The sequence below is a fragment of the Globicephala melas genome, chromosome 13 (assembly GCF_963455315.2).
Source record: "Globicephala melas chromosome 13, mGloMel1.2, whole genome shotgun sequence".
NCBI classification, from domain to species: domain Eukaryota; kingdom Metazoa; phylum Chordata; class Mammalia; order Artiodactyla; family Delphinidae; genus Globicephala; species Globicephala melas.
Window position 1 is genome coordinate 48888398 of NC_083326.1, and position 14288 is coordinate 48902685.

The 14288-nt window shown below is 39.6% G+C and overlaps 1 protein-coding gene across 13 annotated transcripts in view; it reads left to right on the forward strand.

Moving 5' to 3' along the window:
- Positions 1 to 14288, forward strand: part of OSBPL1A (oxysterol binding protein like 1A) — a 237763-nt gene that overhangs the window by 72599 nt on the left and 150876 nt on the right. For all 13 annotated transcript variants that reach the window (XM_060310976.1, XM_060310977.1, XM_060310974.1 and 10 more), the window contains 4 exons: positions 11645 to 11706; positions 11809 to 11853; positions 12701 to 12774; positions 12888 to 12951. In XM_060310976.1, coding sequence (XP_060166959.1) covers positions 11645 to 11706; positions 11809 to 11853; positions 12701 to 12774; positions 12888 to 12951 — 245 coding nt within the window. The remainder of the gene's footprint in view (positions 1 to 11644; positions 11707 to 11808; positions 11854 to 12700; positions 12775 to 12887; positions 12952 to 14288) is intronic.

Here is a 14288-nt window from a genome sequence, read left to right on the forward strand (position 1 = left end):
GGCCATTGAAATGGTCTTAGGTGAGAGGTAATTAGGACCTGAACTTTAGTAACATCAGTGGGTGTAGAAAGGAGAAAGAAAATGTACTATAGAATCTCACGCTTCTTCCTCTCTTCTTTTGACTTGGCCCTTACGCCCTAGACTGGCACTGTTCTGTAGAGATACAATGGGACCCACATATTAAAAGTAAGAAGAAACAGGAAATTAATTTTCATAATGTATTTTATTTAAAGCAGTATATCCAAAATACCATGTCAACATGTAACTGGTGAAAAAAAAATTATCAATGAGGTTTTACATTCCTTTTTTGGTACCAAGTCTTTGAAATCTGGTGTGTGTTTTACACTTCACAGCACATCTCAGCTTGAACTAGATGCATTTCAAGTACTGAATGGCCACATGTGGTTAGTGTCCACCATATTGGACATTGCAGCTCCAGACGTACTGAGCTGTTTGAGGCTCTCTAGTTAACCGTGCTGTCCTCACTCTGCTTATGCTCTCTCTGCCAGGAATACCCTTTTCCTTCTTGTCCATGTGGTAAACTCTAGTCTCACCTTAAGAATTAGCTCAAACTCGGCTTCCCCAGAGAGGCTTTTCCTGTATCCCTGAGGTAGACATAGGTTCTTCCAGGAATAAGTTAGAAGAGAAATTGGAGGATGCAGAAGGGGAAGCACTCAGGAGACAGGAGGGAAATGCCAGTTCCATGGAAGCCAAAGGAAGAGAGTAAATGCAGAGCTAAAGGGGTAGGATGTTATTGGTGTTGCGAGCATCCTAGACTGAAGAAGATAAACACTGAGAAAAGGCTGTGGAATTCAGTGACACAGTGCCCAGTGGTCCTTTCTGAAAGAGCAGTTTTCACTGGGTAGTTGAGTGAAGGCTAGGTTAGGGGTAATGACTGAGTAGGAAATGAGGAGGCTGAGGCAGCATTACTTACCTGCTTCTTTGCAATATGTAAGAACAGAGGATAGCTCCATGGCCAAGTGGAAGATTTTTTAGGCACGGGGAATTTAAGTATGTTTGAAGTTAAGGAGGACCAAGGCAGTAGAAAAAGAGCTTGATTTCATTGTGACACTTAGAAATGTAATTTTTAAAAAGGTAATGTTTTGGGGGATAGCAAAAAAAGTAGGAACATATTTGAGAAACGAGCTTTAGGTTTTTTAATGGAGGCAATTATAAACGCAGCTGAAGGATGTAAAAAAAAGACCTAAAAAATGGAGAACCCTCCATGTTTTTGGTGGAGAAAGACCTCAACATTGAAAAGCTAACAGTTCTCCTCAAATTAATTTATAATTCAAAGCAGTCCCAGCCAGAATCCTCAAAAGGTTTTCATAGAACTTGACTAGCTGATTCTAAATTTATACAGAAAAGTCGAGGGCAGAGAATTTTAAAGGGGGAGAGAAGCCGTGAGGGCTTGCCCTTGCTGGATAAAAGGACCAATTAGGAACCTCTGGTAGGTAAAGTATTCGTTTCTTCAACAAATATTTGAGTGCTTATGTGCCAGATACTACTCCAGGGACTAGGGACCTAGAACAGTGAAGAAAAAAAAAACAGGCAAGTTCCTGCTTTCATGGAACCTGCATCCTAACAAGGTAAGGCCAATAAAATGCAAATAGAAAAGCAGGTATTTATATGTCAGATGTGATAAGTGCTCTGAGGGGGGAAAAGGCAGGGAAATGGGATCCAGAGTGTGTTGCATGTATAGAGGGCTCCTTCTTTGTATGGGGTGGCAGGAGAAGCTTCTCTGTTAGGATGGCAATTAAAACTTGAAGTGAGGGGGCAAGCCATGTCAATATCTGGGAGACGGGCTTGGTTCTAGGCAGAGGAAACAGGTGAGAGTGTGCGTGATGTGTCAGGAAAAGCAAGGAGGCCAGGATGTCCAGAGCAGAGTGAGAGAAGGAGAGTGGTCGGAGGAGGGGGTTATGGAGGCAATGGGAACTGGATCATGAAAGGCCTTTCAGGTTATTGTAATTTGGCTTTATTGAATTATTGAATTTTGGCTTTTACTCTGAGAGATGGGAAGATGCAGGAGGGTTTAGAATGGAGCAGTGATGCGATCTGACCTACGTTATGAAAAATGATCCCTCTGGTTGCCGTGAGGAGACTAGACCCTAGGTGGGCAGGGGAGGATAGCTGTTGAGAGGCTGTTGGGATAATCGGGGTGAGAGGTAATATTGACTTGGATCAGGATAGTGGCAATAAAAGTGGTAGTAAGTGGTTGGATTTTTTGTTTTACATATTTTGAAGGTAGAGTGGTTAGGATTTTCTGATGGCTTGGATGTGAGTTATGAAAGAAACGAGTCAAGGATGACTTTCCAGTGTTTGAACTGAGGACCTGAAAGAATGGAATTTCCAATTCATGAGAAGGAGAAGACTGCAGGAGGGGCAGGTTAGCAGTTGCTGAGAATTAGGGGCTTGGTTTTTAAGACATTAAGAATTTGAAATACTACACTATACAATCTAAATGATAGAGTTGGAAGTCGAAGTTTGAGTTTAGGGGAGAGGTCTGGGTGGAGATACAAATTTGGGAATCATTAGTATATACTGTAGAGTTATTTAAAGTCATGGAATGTATAAAATCACTTAGCAAGATCTTGAATTGGTATTGGTTCAGGGTAGGTGAACAGTTTAGAAATTAAAACATGTACACATGGGAACTTAGTAGGTGACAAAAGTGGCGTGATAGGTGGATGAGGAAAGAATCTAGTAATTAGCTGTCCATATAGTAACAGGTAATTTTAGATACCCATTTCATAGTGGATACTAAATTCCAGGTAGTTTAAAGACCTATATGTGCAATACAAACTTCAGACATCAGGAGAGGCTTCTGCTTTTGGCCATAATAGAGTTACAGGGACCTGATTTACCTCCCTTTCTCCACACCTGTTAACATTGTATTGGAAGACCTAGCCAGTGCAACAAAGCAAGAAAAAGAAATAGAAGACATTCAGACTGAAAAAGAATTCTTATTCTTCTGATCATCCAGGTAAAAAAATTCTAAGAAATTTACAACAACCTGGTAGAACTAATTAGTGAGCTAGTTCAACATACAAAAATCAATTATATTTCTGTATACTACTCAGAAGTAGAAAATGAAAAAGCATATTATTTATAATGGCATTAAAATTTCATGAAATACTTGGGAATAAACTTGATACAAGATGTGTAAGACTTGTGCACATTGAACATTGGTGAGAGAAATTTAAGAATATCTATATGGGGAAGGGTACTATTTTCAGGGATCAGGAGACTTGACATTGTTGTCAGTTTTCTCCAAGTAGATCTAGCAATTCAGTGCAATCCCAGTCAAAGTTCCAGCAGGCCATTTTGTAGAAAATGACAAATTGATTACAAATTTTATTTGGAAATGGAAAAGACCTAGTATACCCAAAACAACTTTGGAAAAGAACAAAATTGGAGGACTTAGGCTGCCTTGTAGTTACAGTCAGGGTTCTCTAGAGAAACAGAAGCAGTTTTATATACATATATATATATAGAGAGAGAGAGACAGAGACAGAGAGAGACAGAGAGAGAAAATAATTATATCTGATGGTATAATTCAGACTGAATCCAAAGGCCTGAGCCCTGGGGAGGGTGGGCAGCCAGAGGCCAGAGTACCAGGAGATCCAATGTTCGAGGGCAGAAATAGATGGATTTCCCAGTTCAAGAAGAGAGAATTTGTCCTTTCTCTGCCTTTTTGTTCTATTCAGGCCCTCAGTGGATTGGATGATGCTACCCACATTGGTGAGGTCAGATCTTTACTCAGTCTACTGATTCAAATGCTAATCTCACCCAGAAACACCCTCACAGACACACCCAGAAATGTTACTATTATTTACTATCTAGGTATTCCTTAGCCTAGTCACTGTGGTAAGGATAGATATATAGGTCTATGGAACAGGAGAGAGTGCAGAAATATATAAATATATTTACCCACAATTGATTTTTGTCAAAGGTGTCAGAGGCAATCAGTGAGGAAAGGATAAAATTGTCAACAGATGACACTGAAAAAGTTGGATTGCTATATTCAAAACAAGGAACGTGTGTAAAAATTAGATCTAGATGGGTCACAGAAATGAACATAAGAGTTAAAACCATAAAACTCTAGAAGAAAATACAGGAGAAAATCTTAGTTACCTTGGGTTTTGCAAAGATTTCTTAAATATGACACAAAGGATGAGTGATAAAATATTGATAAATTGGATTGTCAAAATTAGGAAGTTTTTCTCTTCAATAAGCACTGTTATGAAAATGCAAGCTATTTTATGGGAGGAAATATTGGCAAAACATGTACAAGAGTGCACCTGTATCTAGGATATGTACAGAACCCTTATAACTCTAACAGGAAGATAAACAACCCAATTCTAAAAAGGTTCAGGCACTTCTTCAAAGATAACACAGATGGCAAAAAACACATGACTGAAGGCTCTACATGGAGGTATAAAACCTAAATTAAAATTCCTTTACGTGAAAAATATGCATTTACATAAATGCAAGGAGTATGTACTATGATGTTTATTTCAGCTCTTTTTAAAATAGTAAAAAAGAATCATGATTACCTTTGAAAGTTAGTAGCAGTTTACAGAATGATTTAACATTGAGGGGTAAACTTCTAAAAGTAATGGAAGGTGGGTACAGATATGTGGAAGGTTCAGCATTCCTGTTGGAGATGTTACAGTGTTCTTGATAAAAGTCAAGATGGTGCTTTCTGAAAAAGTGTAATTTTTTAAATCATAAGAGTAATAGTATCTGCATTTTAGGAAGTTTTAAAAATACAGAAAAAAGCATAAATTACTCCAATACAATCTCTGGTACTTTGGCATATTATATACCCTTTGAATCTATTTTCATACCTATTTTACAGCATTTTTTAAAATTGCAAAACAAATGCTTTTTTTTTTTTTTTTTATGGCCAAAGTGAGGAAAATGAAGGCACCAAAAAAGTACAATCACCTATACCCAAACATCCAAAGATTTAGTTTTTAGTTGTTTTAGTTGTTGTTCTGTTGTGGACTAGATTTTTTTTTAAGTTTTAAATAATAGATACCAACTCAAGAGTGTGAGCAGGGACTTCCCTGGTGGTCCAGCGGTAAAGAATCCACCTTACAATGGAGGGGACTCGGGTTTGATCTCCGGTCAGGGAACTAAGATCCCACGTGCCGCGGGGCATCTAAGCCCACGTGCCACAACTACTGAGCTCATGCGCCTCAACTAGAGAGCCTGTGTGCTGCAAACTACAGAGCCCATGTGCCCTGGAACCCACGTGCCACAGCTACAGAGCTCACGCACCCTGGAGCCTGTGCACCACAACTAGAGAAGAGAAAACCTGCATGCCACAACTAGAGAGAAGCCCATGCATCACAATGAAAGATCCTGCATGTCTCAATAAAGATCCGTGTGCAGTACAAACATGGCTGCTAGGGCCTTCCCCCGGGGGGGGGTGTGAAAAGGGCAGAGGATGCTCAGAGAATGGTGGAGTATGGGCCGACAAGCACCTAAGAAAGTATCTACCATTCCTTTTAGTTTATGGCTTGTAAATAGAGTTGACATATTAAAATCCTGCTCTTTATTAAATGGCAACAGTTTTCCATGTCGTTACAGGAAGCATAGTCTTCATGGCTCACCTTCTGCATAGTATTTCATGTGGATGTAATATAATCCACTCCACACCCACAAACCTTCAGTGATAAGGACAATAATAATTTCTATATTTTTTTATGACTGAATTTTCCTACTCTTTTTAAACAAGGATGTTTTAAATTTTTTTATATAAATTTTTTATTTAATTTTGGCTGCGTTGGGTCTTCTTGCTGCGCATGGGCTTTCTCTAGTTGTGGCAAGCGGGAGCTGCTCTTCATTGTGGTGCACGGGCTTCTCATTGCAGTGGCTTCTCTTGTTGCAGAGCACGGGCTCTAGGTGCACGAGCTTCAATAGTTGTGGCTCGTGGGCTCAGTAGTTGTGGCGCCCGGGCCTAGTTGCTCTATGGCATGTGGGATCTTCCCGGACCAGGGATCGAACCCATGTCCCCTGCATTGGCAGGTGGATTCTTAACCACTGTGCCACCAGGGAAGCCCTGTTTTAAATTTTTAGTCAAACTTCTTGATCCTCTTCTTTGATTTCTTCTAACACTTCTAAGCTTAGGTAGAGCTTTGGTAAATACTCGATTCTGTTTTCTCCTGGTGTATCTGTATCACATTCATTCAGCAAATACTGAGCCTCTGCTGTGTGCCAGGAGCTGTCGCAGGTACGGGCAACCCAACAGCGAACAAAATCCGACTGTCCCCATACTTGTGTTCTGGTGGGAGGAGATAGACAAAGCATAAATACACATACAGTGTTGGACAGTGAGGTGAGGAAAAATAAAATGGGCTAAAGGGGATAGAGGGCGATTCAGTGGGGAGGGAGGCTTTTGTTTTGGAAAGGGGGGAAGGGAAGGGAAGGCCTCTCTGAAGAGACTGTGAGCAAAGAGCCACATGAGGAAGGGAGTGAGCTGTGGTGAAGGATTCTGGCAGAAGAGCAGTGAAAGCAGAGGGCAAGCAAGTGTAAAGGCTCTGGGGTAGGAGGGCACTTGGCATATTTGAAGAAGGAAGCTGCTGGGTTGCCTAAAGCGGGCTCCTCAGGGACACAGGTAACGTCATAAGGCAGCCAGAGGCCCAGCCCTGTTGGTCGGTGTCGAGGGTTTTGAGCAGGAAAGGCCAGGAGGCTCTCAAATTGCTAATCACTTATCCTTGCACCCTTTATCAAGCAGCCTTTCCTTTTCCTTTGTTTTGTTATGCCTTTCTCATACTCTTGAAGAATTTACTTTTTTTGTGTGTTTTCTGTGCTCTTTTATTGCCTCAGCTGTCCCTTCACCCGCGGTGCACTTTTTTTTTTTTTAACATCTTTATTGGAGTATAATTGCTTTACAATGGTGTGTTAGTTTCTGCTTTATAACAATGTGAATCAGTTATACATATACCTATGTTCCATCTCTTCCCTCTTGTGTCTCCCTCCCTCCCACCCTCCCTATCCCACCCCTCTAGGTGGTCACAAAGCACCGAGCTGATCTCCCTGTGCTATGTGGCTGCTTCCCACTAGCTAAGTGTCCATCAGCAGATGAATGGATAAAGAAGATGTGGCACATATATACAATGGAATATTACTCAGCCATAAAAAGAAGCGGTGCACTTTTAATGGTTGTTTTTGTAAGGCTTTAATAGCTGATGACGTTTCCCCTTACTGTTCTTTTTTGAGTATTTTCCTTGACTATTTGTTTTTCCAAATGGCATTTAAAATAATTATTATTTAAAATAATTTTCTTAGGTTCTTAGTAAAAATGCTGTTGACATCTAATTGAGATTGTGTTCTATGTAAATTATTTGAGGAGTGTTGACATTTATGTTTCGTTTTCCCATTAAGGGACAAATCTGTATCAGGCAAAAATTTAAATATAGGATCCTTCCCATTTTTTTACTTTATTTTGTTGTGGTTGATAAGAGATGTAGTGCGATTTTGAAACAAGTGGTTATGTTGCCTATCCCGATAAGGGGGCTATCTCATTCAGTTCTAAAAGCACTTTATTAAATTCTCACTGTGTGCCAGGCACTGTGGGCATTGAATCCAGCAGAGAGGGTTCTGTGTAGGACTTCAGCTAGTTGGCAGGAGTTCAGAATTTATTTTTGGTGTTAGGACAGAAGTCTGTGAAAGAAATCACATTGTCTTTCTCCTTTCTGCCTGAAAGTGCCCTGCAGATAGAGTAGAAATAACGAATTGGCAGACCTTTTCATAAGACATCCTCCTGTTTGCTAGCTAGAAAACCTCAAGTGATTATCAGTTGCTCAGTTAACATTTTAAAAAGTTTTTTCCCCACTGAAAGAGTAATATATGACGAGTTCAAGTTTTACCTGTCAGCAGTCTGATAAATCTACCTCTAAAGTAAATCTCAAAGCCACATAGCTTTCTCCATACCTACTAGTGTCTCCATTTTACTGCTAACTCTCTAGTTCAAGCCGCCAGTATCTTTCTGTTTTTTTAAATTAATTTTTATTGGAGTATAGTTTATTTATAATGTTTTAGTTTCAGGTGTACAGCAAAGTGAATCAGTTGTACATATATCCACTCTTTTAGATTCTTTCCCCATATAGGTCATTACAGAGTATCGAGTAGAGTTCCCTGTGCTATACAGTAGGTCCTTATTAGTTTTCTATATTTTATATAGGACTGTGTGTATGTTAATCCCAATCTCCCAATTTATACACCCCTCCCTTTCCCCCTTGGTAACCATAAGTTTGTTTTCTACATCTGTGACTCTATTTCTGTTTTGTAAATAAGTTCATCTGCACTATTTTTTTAGATTCCACATATAAGCAATATCATATGATATTTGTCTTTCTTGGACTTACTTCACTCAGGATGACAATCTCTAGGTCCATCCATGTCACTGCAAATGGCATTATTTCATTCTTTTTTTTATGGCTGAGTAATATTGCATTGTATATACGTACCACATCTTCTTTACCCATTCCTCTGTCGGTGGACATTAGGTTGCTTCCACATCTTGGCTATTGTAAATAGTGCTGCAGTGAACATTGTGGTACATGTATCCTTTCGAATTACGGTTTTCTCCAGATATATGCCCAGGAGTGGGATTGCTGGATCATATGGTAGCTCTTTTAGTTTTTTTAAAAAACAATTTATGGTAGTCTTTTTAGTTTTTTGTTTTTTTTTGCGGTACGCGGGCTTCTCACTGTTGTGGCCTCTTCCGTTGCGGAGCACAGGCTCCGGACACGCAGGCTCAGCGGCCATGGCTCACGGGCCCAGCCGCTCCACGGCATGTGGGATCTTCCCGGACCGGGGCACGAACCCGTGTCCCCTGCATCGGCAGGCGGACTCTCAACCACTGCGCCACCAGGGAAGCCCTCTTTTTAGTTTTTTAAGGAACCTCCATACTGTTCTCCATAGTGGCTCTACCAATTTACATTTCCACCAACAGTGTAGGAGTGTTTCCTTTTCTCCACACCCTCTCCAGCATTTATTGTTTGTAAATTATTTGGTGATGGCTACTCTGACTGGTGTGAGATAATACCTCATTGTAGTTTTGATTTGTATTTCTCTAGAAATTAGTGATGTTGAGCATCTATTCATGTGCCTCTTGGCCATTTGCATGTTTTCTTTGGAGAAATGTCTATTTAGGTCTTCTTCCCATTTTTTGATTGGATTGTTTGTTTTTTGATATTGAGCTGCATGAGCTCTTTGTATATCACCAGTATCTTTCACCTGGACCTTTGCTATTGCTTTGTAACTTGTATCCCTTCTTTTCTCTTGCCCACAATTACAGGGTTTTTCCATACAGTAGCTGCAGTGATCTTTTTTTTTTTTACTTTTTATTATTAAAATTATCAAAGCTTACTAAATAGAATAGTATAATTGATGTACTCCTCACCCTCTTTCAGGAATTGTTAATAATGGCCATTCCCCCGAGGTCATCTTATTTTGGCTATAAATATTTAAGTACATTTGTATAAGGTCTCCTTTTAAGAAAAACACCATAACCATGTGATAGTTGCACAACTCTGTGAATATTCTAAAAACCACTGAATTGTACACTTTACATGAGTAAATTGTATGGTATGTGAATTCTCTCTCAGTAGAGCTATTTAAAGAAATAGCCACGGGCTTCCCTGGTGGCGCAGTGGTTGGGAGTCCGCCTGCCGATGCAGGGGACACGGGTTCATGCCCCAGTCCGGGAGGATCCCACATGCCGTGGAGCGGCTGGGCCCATGAGCCATGGCCGCTGAGCCTGCACGTCCGGAGCCTGTGCTCCGCTGCGCGAGAGGCTGCAACGGTGAGAGGCCCGCGTACCGCAAAAAAAAAAAAAAAAAAAAAAAAAAAAGAAGAAGAAATAGCCACAATGGCATTATCCTATTAATAATTTTATAATTTCTCAAAACCATCAAACAGCCAAAGTTCACATTTCCCCAGATGTTCTGATTAAGTTCTTTTAACACTTTGACGGAGTTTGAAACATAAGTCAGATCAGGCTACTCTTTAACCTAAAACCTTTCAGTGGCTTTCCATCGTATTTAGAATAAAACCCAAACTCCTTGTACTGGTCCACAAAGGTCTGACCCACAGAGGCCTTGTATGATGTGCCTTCTTTCTTCCTTTGCCTTTCTCTCTTGCCTACCTAATTGTTGCTACCTCAGGGCCTTTGCATCAGCTGTTCCCTCTGCTTGCAGTTCCCTTCCCCTGTATTCTCACAAGGCTGGATCCTTCCTATCAGCTTAAACATCCCTCCCTCAGAGAGAGGCTTTCCTCGATCAGTCCCCCAGTCTCCAATCTAAAGTGGTATTCCAGTCATTCTCTCAGAACATTCACTTAAAAATGTTGGCAAACATGGTTTATTTGCTGTATCCTTTTTTTAAGTTGTGTCTTTCCCTTTTTCTACGCCTCCCCCCACCTAATTTTTTCAGTCATGTTCACTACTGAATCCCCAGTACCTAAAATATTAATTGGCACATAATAGACTCTCATTAGGAGATAGTTTTACAAGAAATTGTCCAACACGTACCAAGTGTTTGGTATTTATAGAAAGGTTATTTGATAGAATGTTATCACCTTAAATAGAGTGCCAGTCTGATATGTTATGAAAGGGCTGGGTTTTTCGTTTTAAATTTTTATGTGTAGATTTTGTTTCTCTAGTAATTAGAAGCTCTTTGAGGTTATGAGACGATTATTCTTTTAGTTTGCATCCTTCATATAGTGTCCTGCTCACTTCAGAACTCGGTAAATAACTTACAAACAAATTGCATTTTTGTTGTTTGGAAAAACGTAGAGTGCTTGCACGTGTAGGCTTGAGAAAGTTACCATGATACCTTGCTGGTTTCATTCTCAGTTACCACTTTTTCCTTTTGTCCTCAATTGTGGACCATCACACCGTTACTCTGTGAGTTGTCTCTGCTACCTGTTCTCCAGTGAGGTAGTTGAAGAGCAGCTGTGGTGGCTGAATAATACTCCCCCAATGATGTGATTAGTTAAGTATCTTGAGATACCGAGATAATCTTGAATTCTCTAGGTGGGCCCAGTGTAATCACAAGGGTCCTTCCTTTTGGGAGAGGAGGCAGGAGGATCAGAATATTGAGGGAGAAAAATGTAAGCATGGAAGCAGAGGTTGGAATGATGCACTTTGAAGATGGAGGGAGGGACCACGAATCAAGGGGATGTAGGGGACCTCTGGAAAAGGCAAGGGAACAGGTTCTCGTCAAGAGCCTCCAGAGGAAGGCAGCCCTGCCAACACCTTGATTATTAGCCCAGTGAAACTGACTGTAGATTTCTGACCTCCCGAACTGTAAGAGAATAATTTGTATTGTTTTAAACCAGTAAGTATGTTGTAATTTGTTACAACAGCCATAGGAAACTGATACAGTGACTTAAGGCAAGAAAGCTTGAAAGATCACAAAACCTGTACAGAGTGTTCAAAGTTTAGTTTGATTTGCTGGCTTAATGGTTACTGAAAAGGATGCTGTAAAGAATTGAGATGGCAGCTTCAGGTCGGTGATTTGGGGTGTAGTTGATGGAATAATGAAAGAATATTATGTGCTACAATACAAGCATCAATTTTAGTGTAGAATTAAGCTCTTGATGGCTTTTTTCCTTGTATTTTGCACAGATCAGAAACCTCTTGATCTTGCCCAGGGTGCTGAAATGAAACACGTTCTTCTTGGTAATAAGGTATGTATGTGGTAATGGATTACATTTATATAATGTAGAAAAAAATTTTGAATTCTTGAAATACATAGATGCGTTTTTAATGAAAACATGTTTTTCCGATAGGTCATCTACAAAGCATTGAAACGATACGAAGGCCCTCTCTGGAAGGTAGGTTGGGATGGTTTTTTAATTATAAAACTGGAAAAAAAAGATTCTCAGGTGCTCTCTTGTTAAAACTCTTTTTCATTCTTTTCTGAAGTATATGTGATTTAATAATTATTCGATCTTATCATGTAAACTATTTTTATACTGCTGGACTTTATTAGGCATCCAGTGATTGTAGCAATTAACTGTTGGTCTAACACTTTTAGGTGACCAAGTTTGTACAGAGAAGAGTGGAGGAATTTGTTTTTTCTTACTTAAGCATAGGGTTACAGTATCATCTTTGTTATGAACATGGATCCATGGAGGACTCAGGAGGAATTTAATATTTGAATTGTCACAGAGCACACATATAAAATCTTTCTGGTTCTAAAAATTTCTTTGCTTTTTGGAGTTCAGTTATTTTCTAGAATTAACTGTTTTGGAGCGTATAGTTTCTTCTGCATTTGCAGCTGCTCCTTCTGTATACTTATGTACATGTATGCTTATATTGTATAGAATTTAGGATAATTCTCTTTATTTAGAAACTCAGGCCTTTGAGGAAACTGTCTCTGAAGCTCACAACTGATATATTTCCTATAAATATCCTTGCGCAGTATTGTCAGAACTATAAACTGTGTTCATCGTTGATCTTACCAATATGGCATTTCTTCTGTTCCTGTCACCCTGTAGTAGTATGTTTTCATTTCTGCACCCAGTTCCTCAGTTCATGTTTGTTCATTTTTGAGTGTGCAGTGGTACTGTCCGGCTGAAAGGCTCAGATAGAACTGTCATAACTTAATTACTTTTTATCAGTCAAGTATTTGAATCTAGATGTATCAACTTGGAAAAATCTTTGTTGTTTTTCCCTTAGAGTTCAAGATTTTTTGGCTGGAGATTATTCTGGGTAGTGTTAGAACATGGAGTCCTCTCATGGTATAGGAAACAGTAAGTATTATGATCCTAATACTTGTTGAATTTCAGCATCTAAATTTTGAATGATTAAAAGTTTTCACTAATCTCTTTTCCTTTTGCCTTGATAATTTATATTTATTTTGAAGGCCCGATGCAGTCCATAATATTTATCGCCAGGGATGCAAACACCTAACTCAAGCAGTATGCACGGTAGGATGACACATGCATCTTTTGCTTAAACTGTGAAATCAGTCCTGCAAGTGATTTCCCTAAATCATTGGTATAAGCTGCCTTGTAAAATCTTGGGTTAGAAAGCACTTGTGCAGTTGAGTTGGCCCTCCGTATCTGCGAGTTCTGCATCTGCTAATTCAATCAACTGTGGATCAAAACTATATAGGAAAAGGAATTCCAGAAAGTTCCAAAAAGCAGAATTTGAATTTGCCGTGCACCAGCAACTATTTACATAGCATTTACATTGTGTTAGGTATTATAAATAATCTAGAGATGATTTAAAGTAAGCAGGAGGATGTGCATAGGTTGTATGCAAATACTATGCCATTTTATAGAAGGACTTCGTGCTTCCATGGATTTTGGTATCCTTCAGGTGTCCTGGAACCAATTCCCCCACAGATACCGAGGGATGACTGTATATGTTTTTATTTGAGAACAAGTAAAGTTGTGGAATTCTATTTAAAAAATATAATCAAGTTAAAAAAAATCTCTACGTATTGTGGAATAAGAGATGCATGTTCCAAAAACATTTATACAGAACTTTTACCATTTTGTATGTGTATGTATATACGTATGTATGTGTATATATTCACACATAATGTATGCACACACATATCTACATATATATGTGTAGATGTGCGTGTATTTGTACATGGGTAAATCTGGAAAATGGACATTTTTCTGGTGGTAAAATTTAAAGCCTATATCAAAATTGGGATTTTTAGGTTCTGCATGTTCACTTCTGGCTGTTTTGCTTTTACCAGCCAGGAGAAAGAATTTTTCCTCCTTTGAGATTAGCCTAAACTGGAGCCTAGACATACTTTTTGCTTGCTGCTTCAAGTTCTTTAGGGTTTTCAACATGTCACGGCAGTGCACCCGCTCTTTGGACCACAGCCCCTGCCTTTCCGTGTGAACTCCCAGAGGACCAGCAGCGTCGCCCTTGGGCCGTCACAGGCTCAGTCACCTGCCCCTGCCCTCAGGCCTCCTTACACATGCCGGTCCCTTAGTGTCCTCACTCCCCTTCCTCCCTTTGCATGAGACCAGAGGGCCAGGGAACCGCTCTCTAGTCTTAGCCGTCTAATCTTCTTGTTTCTTCTGTTGGTGCAGTCCTGGCCATTCTCTTCTGTTCCAGCTTTTGATTCATTTATTTAACACTAAGGTTTGTCTATCTTAAAACAAAAAATTAAACAAGTTGCTCCCTCACCCTTTTAAAATTTCCCGATTTTTAACTTCTTTAGAATTGATAGCTTCTGCTGTGTTCTGCTTCACCTTGTTTTATAACTTTTGCTTCTTGTATGAGTGTCTACTTAGAGGCT